This window comes from Thalassophryne amazonica, chromosome 20 (assembly GCF_902500255.1).
Source record: "Thalassophryne amazonica chromosome 20, fThaAma1.1, whole genome shotgun sequence".
Classification (NCBI taxonomy): Eukaryota; Metazoa; Chordata; class Actinopteri; order Batrachoidiformes; family Batrachoididae; genus Thalassophryne; species Thalassophryne amazonica.
Genome location: NC_047122.1, coordinates 24,268,410 through 24,280,802, shown reverse-complemented (window position 1 = coordinate 24,280,802; position 12,393 = coordinate 24,268,410). Strand labels below are relative to the sequence as shown.

The 12,393-nt window shown below is 48.4% G+C and overlaps 1 protein-coding gene across 2 annotated transcripts in view; it reads left to right on the top strand.

Moving 5' to 3' along the window:
• The window catches only part of LOC117501814 (fibrillin-2-like), a 68,302-nt gene that overhangs the window by 10,380 nt on the left and 45,529 nt on the right, over positions 1 to 12,393 (top strand). For both annotated transcript variants that reach the window (XM_034160773.1, XM_034160772.1), the window contains exon 4: positions 4,507 to 10,236. In XM_034160773.1, the coding sequence (XP_034016664.1) occupies positions 4,507 to 10,236 (5,730 nt within the window). The remainder of the gene's footprint in view (positions 1 to 4,506; positions 10,237 to 12,393) is intronic.

Here is a 12,393-nt window from a genome sequence, read left to right as displayed (position 1 = left end):
ATGCAAATCATCATTGCAGGCTCTTTTAAGTTCACATATAGCAGTACTATGTAGATACCTTTCAGCACACAAAAGGGTCAAGGTCAACATCAAAGGTCAAGTTCACAGAAAGGTCAAACCCTAAGATTCCCCCCCCCCCACACACACACACAAAAAAAGACTTTCCTAGCAGCAATTTGTGCTTTTTTGCCTGCACATTTCACATGAATATAGTGAATGGTCTTCCATACGCCATTACCTGGGATAAGTGATTGACTTTGGCCTTCAGGATTTACCTGGAGATCAAAGATGACCAACAAGTAGGTGAAACATGTAAAACATGTCGTGTAGTACACCAAATTAAAGATCTTGCTGAGGGTTCAGAATATATCAACAGTTTTGCATTATGATGTCATTTGGTGACATAATGAGAACAAGGTGCAAAACTTTGATTTGTAAGGGTGTGAAAAAGCATGCAAATCATCTTGGATCGTCTTCAAAGTAGACAAGTAGACACTTGAGGAACACTTCTTTTGGTATGCGAAAAATGTAAGGTTAAGGTCAAAGGGCAAGGAAGAACAAATACTACAATCATCCCAAAAAACTTTCCTGGTAGTAATTTGTGCTTTTTTGCCTCCATATTTTGCATGAATATGGTGAATTCTTACCCATAAGCCATTACCTGGGATAAGTGATTTACCTTGACCTTCAGTAAACCTTGACCTTCAGTTTAAACTGTTGTAAACTGTGCATAAACTATGCAAGGCTGCATACCAGTGTGCAAAGAAAATTTTGAAATGTTCAAAATTTCTGGCACGCATAAATGCCATGCCACTTGCATGAACTAGTCATGAATATTGCGCAACCTATTTGCAAACACTGCATGTCACTGTATGTCAGTGCATTGTCATTGTGCGCAGGGTAATTCTCAAGTACAGTAGTGTTCAGAATAATAGTAGTGCTATGTGACTAAAAAGATTAATCCAGGTTTTGAGTGTATTTCTTATTGTTACATGGGAAACAAGGTACCAGTAGATTCAGTAGATTCTCACAAATCCAACAAGACCAAGCATTCATGATATGCACACTCTTAAGGCTATGAAATTGGGCAATTAGTAAAAAAAAGTAGAAAAGGGGTGTTCACAATAATAGTAGCATCTGCTGTTGATGCTACAAACTCAAAACTATTATGTTCAAACTGCTTTTTTAGCAATCCTGTGAATCACTAAACTAGTATTTAGTTGTATAACCACAGTTTTTCATGATTTCTTCACATCTGCGAGGCATTAATTTTGTTGGTTTGGAACCAAGAATTTGCTTGTTTACTAGTGTGCTTGAGGCCATTGTCTTGTTGAAACACCCATTTCAAGGGCATGTCCTCAACATGACCTCTTCAAGTATTTTGACATATCCAAACTGATCCATGATACCTGGTATGTGATATATAGGCCCAACACCATAGTAGGAGAAACATGCCCATATCATGATGCTTGCACCACCATGCTTCACTGTCTTCACTGTGAACTGTGGCTTGAATTCAGAGTTTGGGGGTCATCTCACAAACTGTCTGCGGCCCTTGGACCCAAAAAGAACAATTTTACTCTCATCAGTCCACAAAATATTCCTCCATTTCTCTTTAGGCCAGTTGATGTGTTCTTTGGCAAATTGTAACCTCTTCTGCACGTCTTTTATTTAACAGAGGGACTTTGCGGGAGATTCTTGCAAATAAATTAGCTTCACACAGGCGTCTTCTAACTGTCACAGTACTTACAGGTAACTCCAGACTGTCTTTGATCATCCCGGAGCTGATCAATGGGTGAGCCTTTGCCATTCTGGTTATTCTTCTATCCGTTTTGATGGTTGTTTTCTGTTTTCTTCCACGCGTCTCTGGTTTTTTTGTCCATTTTAATGCATTGGCGATCATTGTAGATGAACAGCCTATAATTTTTTGCACCTGCGTATAGGTTTTCCCCTCTCCAATCAACTTTTTAATCAAACTACGCTGTTCTTCTGAACAATGTCTTGAATGTCCCATTTTCCTCAGGCTTTCAAAGAGAAAAGCATGTTCAACAGGTGCTGGCTTCATCCTTAAATAGGGGACACCTGATTCACACCTGTTTGTTCCACAAAACTGACGAACTCACTGACTGAATGCCACACTACTATTATTGTGAACACCCCCTTTTCTACTTTTTTTTTACTAATAGCCCAATTTCATAGCCTTAAGAGTGTGCATATCAAGAATCTACTGAATCTACTGGTAGCTTGTTTCCAATGTAACAATAAGAAATATACTCAAAACCTGGATTAATCTTTTTAGTCACATAGCACTACTATTATTCTGAACAATACTGTAATTGTCAGGACTCGTGATGGCTTGGCACAGGAATCATTAGGAGACACATGCAGACTCACAGGCATGGTTGGTTGAGATGAATAAAAGGCTTCATCTAGAAACCAGGTACTGGATTTGGTACACAGGTAATCAGACATGGAGGCAGAGATATCAGACATGGTACTGGCTGGGACATGGTCCATAAACCAGGCAGGGTTCGTTCACATGATGTCGAGGAATAAAGCAGGCAAAACAAAGGCAGAGTCAAAATACAGGCGGAGTTCAGAATACAGCAAGGTGGAGGTCGAAGCAAACAAGGTCAGCAACTACAAAGCAAATAGGACGTGAATGAAAGGCGAGAACTACGTCAACAATCGGGCAGTGAGCTGTGGAACTTGTGAAGGCTTAAATAAGGAGCAGACTAATTATGGTGTGATGAGGTGCAGGTGTGTGGAACGGGACGTGACCGGGGAGGACAAGGGTAAGTACAAGTGTGTGCAGTGAGATAAAAGCAAAGCGAACTGGGGCAAGATAACTAACTGACAGAAAAACCAACGGTGCAAAACGTGACGTGCATGAAAAACCATAATTAATGTGAACAAAGCTAAGAACTAACGTGGCAAGTCAAAAAGTGGAAAACTAGAGCGAAGCTGATACTGGCTGATACAGAAAAGTGAATACAATAAAAGTGGCAAAACAAACTAATGGTTAAACAGAATAAGTGATGAATAGAAAACAAAACCGGTGACTACTGAATAAAGCAAAGAATAACTGACACACGATAAACAATAACAGAAAATAAAACCCAAGACTAACAGAACACAATCTAACAATAAGACACTGAAGATAAATAAAGCAAAACCAGAGAATTTATAACTACTACACAAGACCATGAATAAATGACTGCAATACTAAAAGATAAGATAAAGAATGAAACCACAGAAGAAATTAAGCCATAAACAAAGACCTTGACCCCGAGCCGGGGCGAACCTGACAGTAATTCCTATTGCCTCTTGGATCTTCCTTGTGAAGTTCTGTCAGTAAAAGGTCATAATGTCCAAAGTGATGTCTTCTAGTCACCCATTCCCTCACCCACACTGTCCTTGCTTTCCTTTTTGTAGTTGGAGTTATGCCTTGCTTTTTCTGCATTTTCTCCTGCTCTTTAAGAAGTAGTGCTGCAGCTGCGAGATAAAATTGGGTCATTTTCTTGTTTTTAAGAGCTTCTTCTGTGGCATTCAACAGTTTGTAGGGTCAAACTGTGATGCCTGCTATTTTATATAGCGTGGTGTCAAGCAGGACAAAGCAGGACCAAATAATGCCACGACTGCTTCACGCATGAGCAAAGTGGTTGTGTCAATGCAAGCTTTTGCGGGAACAATGCGCATTGTGCGTACCATGTTGTGCGCATATTGTACACATATTGTGTGTGCCAACAGGGTGTAAAACAGTCATGCAATTGCGTGTTATTGCGTGCCACTTTTGGTAATGCATTGCACGAAAAGTGCGTAACTTATGCGTAAACATGGCGTGAACAGTGCGCAAACTAGGCTTCATGCTTTGCAGCATGCCATCTAAATGACACGCATTGGCACGATGAATTGCGCGGCAGTGCGGAGCCAAAATTCATGCAAGTGTCAAGGTGGCTTTAGTGGTTAGCACTGTTGCCTCACAGCAAGAAGGTCATGGGATCACTTCCCACCTGGGGCCTTTCTGTGTGGAGTTTGCATGTTCTCCCTGTGTTTGTGTCAGTTCCCTCCGGGTGCTCCGGCTTCCTCCCACATCCAAAGACATGCAGGTTAGGTAAATTGAAAACTTTAAATTGTCCGTAGTGTGTGTGTGGGTGTGAATGTGTTTGTCTGTCTTTATGTGGTCCTGTGACAGACTGGCATCATCTCCGGGGTGTACCCTGCCTCATGCCCTATGACTGCTGGGATAGGTTCCATCCCCCCGTGACCCAATTGGAGATGTTCTTCATCATCTTTATCATCGTCTTCTTCATGTTCTTTATTTAAAAAACAAACAAACAAAAAGCAAAACTGATAATATTGAGGTTTTAACTCTATGAATAAAATAAAAAAACACTTTTTCGTTACCAAAATCATGTGTGAGAGTAGGAAATGACATTACTATCAGTTGTTAAGAAAAACCACTATATGACCTCTGTCCTTCTTTTCTGCTCTTGTTTGGTGCAGGTGCTGTTAAAGAACAGACTGGCGATTGTCCAAACGAGTGCAGTGACCAGGGCCGCTGTGTGGACGGCAGGTGTGTCTGCTTCCCTGGATTCAGTGGGCCGGACTGCAAGGATTCTAACTGTCCTGGGAACTGTAATGACAGAGGCAGGTGTGTCAGCGGACAGTGTGAGTGCGATCCTGGATTCTCAGGGCCGGACTGTGCCCAGACAGGCTGCCGTGGCAACTGTAACCTTCATGGAAGGTGTGTCAGTGGTAAATGCATCTGTGATGTCGGTTTCACAGGTCCTGGTTGTTTGGATGAATCCTGTCCCAGTAACTGCAACAACAGGGGGCGCTGTGTTAATGGGCAATGTGAGTGTGACCCTGGATTCAAAGGTCATGACTGCGCCAAGATCTCCTGTCCCAGGAACTGCACCAACAGGGGGCGCTGTGTGAATGGGCGGTGTCAGTGTGCTCCAGGATTCAGGGGTCCTGATTGCTCCAAGATCTCTTGTCCCAGTAACTGCAACAACAGGGGTCGCTGTGTGAAGGAACTGTGTGTTTGTGATCCTGGATTCAGGGGTCCTGATTGCTCCAAGACCTTCTGTCCCAATAACTGCAACAACAGGGGGCGCTGTGTGAATGGACACTGTGAGTGTGACCCTGGATTCACTGGTCCAGATTGTTCAGAAAACTCCTGTCCTAGTAACTGCAACAACAGGGGGCGCTGTGTGGATGGACAATGTGAGTGTGACCCTGGATTCATGGGTCCTGATTGCGCCGAAATCTCCTGTCCCAGTAACTGCAACAACAGGGGGCGCTGTGTGGATGGACAATGTGAGTGTGACCCTGGATTCACAGGTCCTGATTGCGCTGAAATCGCCTGTCCCAGTAACTGCAACAACAGGGGGCGCTGTGCGGATGGACAATGTGAGTGTGATCCTGGATTCACGGGTCCTGATTGCGCCGAAATCTCCTGTCCCAGTAACTGCAACAACAGGGGGCGCTGTGTGGATGGACAGTGTGAGTGTGACCCTGGATTCACAGGTTCTGATTGCGCCCAAATCTCCTGTCCCAATAACTGCAACAACAGGGGGCGCTGTGTGGATGGACAATGTGAGTGTGACCCTGGATTCACGGGTCCTGACTGCGTCGAGATCTCCTGTCCCAGTAACTGCAACAACAGGGGGCGCTGTGTGGGTGGACAATGTGAGTGTGACCCTGAATTCATGGGTCCTGATTGCGCCGAGATCTCCTGTCCCAGTAACTGCACCAACAGGGGGCGCTGTGTGAATGGACGGTGTCAGTGTGATCCTGGTTTCAGGGGTCCTGATTGCTCCAAGATCTCCTGTCCCAGTAACTGCAACAACAGGGGGCGTTGTGTGAAGGACCTGTGTGTTTGTGATCCTGGATTCAGGGGTCCTGATTGCTCCAAGACCTTCTGTCCCAGTAACTGCAACAACAGGGGGCGTTGTGTGAAGGGACTGTGTGTGTGTGATCCTGGATTCATGGGTCCTGATTGCTCCAAAAATGTCTGTCCCAATAACTGCAACAACAGGGGGCGCTGTGTGGATGGACAATGTCAGTGTGACTCTGGATTCATGGGTCCTGACTGCGCCGAGATCTCCTGTCCCAGTAACTGCAACAACAGGGGGCGCTGTGTGGATGGACAATGTGAGTGTGACCCTGGATTCTCGGGTCCTGATTGCACCAAGATCTCCTGTCCCAGTAACTGCAACAACAGGGGGCACTGTGTGAATGGACAATGTGAATGTGACCCTAGATTCACGGGACCTGCTTGCGCCGAGATCTCCTGTCCCAGTAACTGCAACAACAGGGGGCGCTGTGTGGATGGACAATGTGAGTGTGACCCTGGATTCACGGGTCCTGATTGCACCGAGATCTCCTGTCCCAGTAACTGCAACAACAGGGGGCACTGTGTGAATGGACAATGTGAATGTGACCCTAGATTCACGGGACCTGCTTGCGCCGAGATCTCCTGTCCCAGTAACTGCAACAACAGGGGGCGCTGTGTGGATGGACAATGTGAGTGTGACCCTGGATTCATGGGTCCTGACTGTGCCGAAATCTCCTGTCCCAGTAACTGCAACAACAGGGGGCGCTGTGTGGATGGACAATGTGAGTGTGACCCTGGATTCACAGGTCCTGATTGCTCCAAGATCTCCTGTCCCAGTAACTGCAACAACAGGGGGCGTTGTGTGAAGGACCTGTGTGTTTGTGATCCTGGATTCAGGGGTCCTGATTGCTCCAAGACCTTCTGTCCCAGTAACTGCAACAACAGGGGGCGTTGTGTGAAGGGACTGTGTGTGTGTGATCCTGGATTCATGGGTCCTGATTGCTCCAAAAATGTCTGTCCCAATAACTGCAACAACAGGGGGCGCTGTGCGGATGGACAATGTGAGTGTGACTCTGGATTCATGGGTCCTGACTGCGCCGAGATCTCCTGTCCCAGTAACTGCAACAACAGGGGGCGCTGTGTGGATGGACAATGTGAGTGTGACCCTGGATTCACAGGTCCTGATTGCACCGAGATCTCCTGTCCCAGTAACTGCAACAACAGGGGGCACTGTGTGAATGGACAATGTGAATGTGACCCTAGATTCACGGGACCTGCTTGCGCCGAGATCTCCTGTCCCAGTAACTGCAACAACAGGGGGCGCTGTGTGGATGGACAATGTGAGTGTGACCCTGGATTCACAGGTCCTGATTGCACCGAGATCTCCTGTCCCAGTAACTGCAACAACAGGGGGCACTGTGTGAATGGACAATGTGAATGTGACCCTAGATTCACGGGACCTGCTTGCGCCGAGATCTCCTGTCCCAGTAACTGCAACAACAGGGGGCGCTGTGTGGATGGACAATGTGAGTGTGACCCTGGATTCATGGGTCCTGATTGCGCCGAGATCTCCTGTCCCAGTAACTGCAACCACAGGGGGCGTTGTGTGAATGCACAATGTGAGTGTGACCCTGGATTCATGGGTCCTGATTGTGCCGAAATCTCCTGTCCCAGTAACTGCAACAACAGGGGGCGTTGTGTGAAGGGACTGTGTGTGTGTGATCCTGGATTCATGGGTCCTGATTGCTCCAAAAATGTCTGTCCCAATAACTGCAACAACAGGGGGCGCTGTGTGGATGGACAATGTCAGTGTGACTCTGGATTCATGGGTCCTGACTGCGCCGAGATCTCCTGTCCCAGTAACTGCAACAACAGGGGGCGCTGTGTGGATGGACAATGTGAGTGTGACCCTGGATTCTCGGGTCCTGATTGCACCAAGATCTCCTGTCCCAGTAACTGCAACAACAGGGGGCACTGTGTGAATGGACAATGTGAATGTGACCCTAGATTCACGGGACCTGCTTGCGCCGAGATCTCCTGTCCCAGTAACTGCAACAACAGGGGGCGCTGTGTGGATGGACAATGTGAGTGTGACCCTGGATTCACGGGTCCTGATTGCACCGAGATCTCCTGTCCCAGTAACTGCAACAACAGGGGGCACTGTGTGAATGGACAATGTGAATGTGACCCTAGATTCACGGGACCTGCTTGCGCCGAGATCTCCTGTCCCAGTAACTGCAACAACAGGGGGCGCTGTGTGGATGGACAATGTGAGTGTGACCCTGGATTCATGGGTCCTGACTGTGCCGAAATCTCCTGTCCCAGTAACTGCAACAACAGGGGGCGCTGTGTGGATGGACAATGTGAGTGTGACCCTGGATTCACAGGTCCTGATTGCTCCAAGATCTCCTGTCCCAGTAACTGCAACAACAGGGGGCGTTGTGTGAAGGACCTGTGTGTTTGTGATCCTGGATTCATGGGTCCTGACTGCGCCGAGATCTCCTGTCCCAGTAACTGCAACAACAGGGGGCGCTGTGTGGATGGACAATGTGAGTGTGACCCTGGATTCATGGGTCCTGATTGCGCCGAGATCTCCTGTCCCAGTAACTGCAACCACAGGGGGCGTTGTGTGAATGCACAATGTGAGTGTGACCCTGGATTCATGGGTCCTGACTGTGCCGAAATCTCCTGTCCCAGTAACTGCAACAACAGGGGGCGCTGTGTGGATGGACAATGTGAGTGTGACCCTGGATTCATGGGTCCTGACTGTGCCGAAATCTCCTGTCCCAGTAACTGCAACAACAGGGGGCGCTGTGTGGATGGACAATGTGAGTGTGACCCTGGATTCATGGGTCCTGATTGCGCCAAGATCTCCTGTCCCAGTAACTGCAACAACAGGGGGCGCTGTGTGGATGGACAATGTGAGTGTGACCGTAGATTCACAGGTCCTGATTGCACCAAGATCTCTTGTCCCAGTAACTGCACCAACAGGGGGCGCTGTGTGAATGGACGGTGTCAGTGTGATCCTGGTTTCAGGGGTCCTGATTGCTCCAAGATCTCCTGTCCCAGTAACTGCAACAATAGGGGGCGTTGTGTGAAGGACCTGTGTGTTTGTGATCCTGGATTCAGGGGTCCTGATTGCGCCAAGACCTTCTGTCCCAGTAACTGCAACAACAGGGGGCGTTGTGTGAATGGACTGTGTGTTTGTGATCCTGGATTCAGGGGTTCTGATTGCTCCAAGACCTTCTGTCCCAGTAACTGCAACAACAGGGGGCGCTGTGTGAATGGACAGTGTGAGTGTGACCCTGGATTCACAGGTCCTGACTGCACCGAGATCTCCTGTCCCAGTAACTGCAACAACAGGGGGCGCTGTGTGAATGGACAATGTGAATGTGACCCTAGATTCACAGGTCCTGCTTGCGCCGAAATCTCCTGTCCCAATAACTGCAACAACAGGGGGCGCTGTGTGGATGGACAATGTGAGTGTGACCCTGGATTCACAGGTCCTGATTGTGCCGAGATCTCCTGTCCCAGTAACTGCAACAACAGGGGGCATTGTGTGGATGGACAATGTGAGTGTGACCCTGGATTCATGGGTCCTGACTGCGCCGAGATCTCCTGTCCCAATAACTGCAACAGCAGGGGGCGCTGTGTGAATGGACAATGTGAGTGTGACCCTGGATTCACGGGTCCTGATTGCACCGAGATCTCCTGTCCCAGTAACTGCAACAACAGGGGGCATTGTGTGGATGGACAATGTGAGTGTGACCCTGGATTCATGGGTCCTGATTGCACCGAGATCTCCTGTCCCAGTAACTGCAACAACAGGGGGCATTGTGTGGATGGACAATGTGAGTGTGACCCTGGATTCACGGGTCCTGATTGTGCCGAGATCTCCTGTCCCAGTAACTGCAACAACAGGGAGCGCTGTGTGGATGGGCAGTGTGAGTGTGACTCTGGATTCATGGGTCCTGATTGCGCCGAAAGGTCGTGTCCTGATAACTGCAACAGCCGCGGAAGATGTGTTGATGCCAAATGCATCTGTGACAGTGGATTCACAGGTGCTAGTTGTTTGGATGAATCTTGTCCTGGAAACTGCAACAGCAGGGGGCGCTGTGTGAATGGACAGTGCATTTGTGATGTCGGTTTTTTGGGTCCGGACTGTTCTGAAAAAGATTGTCCCAACAACTGCAGCAATCGCGGGATGTGTGTGAGGGGGAAGTGTGTTTGCAACGCTGGCTTTGCTGGTCCAAAATGTGCAGTCAAAGCTTGTCTCAACAACTGCAACCACAAAGGCCGGTGCATCAAAGGGAAGTGTATGTGTCGGCATCACTTCATCGGAGCAGACTGCAGTCGCTGTGAAGAGGGGTGGACCGGAACCAACTGCAACACCAGTGAGTGAGAAACATCTGGACATGGACTCACACGCCTCAAGTAAAGCTTTAGATATCATTCTCTGCTTGTGATTCACAAATCTGAAAATTCTAGCATTAAAAAAATATACCTAAAATTAATTTGTAACTAAATTCACATAGATTTAAAAAAATCCATAATCTCAATCTCTCAATCTCAATTTATTTACAAAGCGCTTTAAAATCAATGCCAGTGACCAAAGTGCTGTACACAAATAAGAACAACCAAGTTAAAATGCATATAAAAAAATAAGTAAACCACAGTTAAAACAATAAATAATAAAACCAGCATCTCAAGCTAAATTAAAAGCCAAAGAGAAGAAATGTGTTTTAAGAGAGGATTTAAAAGCAGAGAGAGAATAATAATACTAAATATACATTTTTGCTTCATCCTACTGTGAAGCAATTTTGTTTTTTTTTACAAACTTGTAAATTATCCATCCATCCGTTTTCTTCTGCTTCATCTGGCGTCAGGTCGCGGGGCAGCAGCTCAAGCAAAGTCGCCCAGACCTCCCGATCCACACACACCTCCCCCAGCATCTCCGGGGGAACCCCGGGGCGTTCCCAAGCCAGCTGAGAGACGTAGTCCCTCCAGCGTGTCGTGGGTCTTCCCCGGGGCCTCCTTCCGATGGAACATGACCGGAACACCTCTCCAGCGAGGCATCCAGGGGGCATCCGGAAAAGATGCCCGAGCCACCTCAGCTGGCTCCTTTCGATGTGGAGGAGCAGCGGCTCGACTCCGAGCTCCTCCTGAGTGACTGAGCTCCTCACCCTATCTCTAAGGGAGCGCCCAGCCACCCTGCGGAGGAAACTCATCTCGGCCGCTTGTACTCACGATCTTGTTCTTCCGGTCATGAGCCAAATCTCATGGCCATAGATGAGGGTCAGAACGTAGATCGATCGGTAAATCGAGAGCTTTGCTCCCCTGCTCAGCTCTCTCTTCACCACGACAGTCCGATACAGCGACCGCATCACCGCAGACACTGCACCGATCCATCTGTCAATCTCATGCTCCATCCGTCCCTCACTCGTGAACAAGACCCCGAGATACTTAAACTCCTCCACTTGAGGCAAGGACCCTCCACCGACCTGAAGAGGGCAAAGCACCTTTTTCCGGTCGAGAACCATGGCCTTGGATTTGGAGGTGCTGATTTTCATCCCGGACGCTTCACACTTGGCTGCAAACCGCCCCAGTGCATGCTGAAGGTCCTGATTTGACAAAGGCAAGAGAACCACATCATCCACAAACAGCAGAGATGAGATTCTGTGGTTCCCAAACCGGACCCCCTCTACACCCTGGCTGCACCTAGAAATTCTGTCCATAAAGGTAATGAACAGAACCGGTGACAAAGGACAGCCCTGGCGGAGGCCAGCGTGCACTGGAAACAGGTTTGACTTATTATCGGCAATGCGAACCAAGCTCCTGCTGCAGTCGTACAGGGACCAGATAGCCCTTTGCAAAGGACCCCGTACTCCCAGAGGCCCCCCCCCCCCTCCCCCACAGGGTGCCTCAAGGGACACGGTCGAACGCTTTCTCCAGATCCACAAAGCACATGTGGACTGGTTGGGTGAAGTCCCATGAACCCTCGAGCACCCGATGGAGGGTGTAGAGCTGATCCAGTGTGCTGCGACCAGGACAAAAACCACACTGCTCCTCCTTAATCCGAGGTTTGACTATCAAGTCAAATCCTCCTCTCCAGTACTCTGGAATAGATCTTACCAGGGAGGCTGAGGAGTGTGATCCCCCTGTAGTTGGAACACATCCTCCGGTCCCCGTTCTTAAACAGAGGGACCACCACCCCAGTCTGTCAATCCAGGGGCACTGTCCCCGACCGCCACGCGATGTTACAGAAGTGTGTCAACCAAGACAGTCCCACAACATCCAAAGACTTAAGGTACTAAGGATGGATTTCATCCACCCCAGGAGCCTTGCCACCAAGGAGCTTTCTGACCACCTCGGTGACTTCGGCCTGGGTGATGGATGAGTCCACCTCTGAGCCCCCAGTCTCTGCTTCCTCTTTGGAAGACATGACGGTGGGATTGAGGAGATCCTCAAAGTATTCCTTCCAATGCCCGACAACATCCCCAATCAGGGTCAACAGCTCCCCACCCACACTAGAGACATTGTTGGCGGAGAGC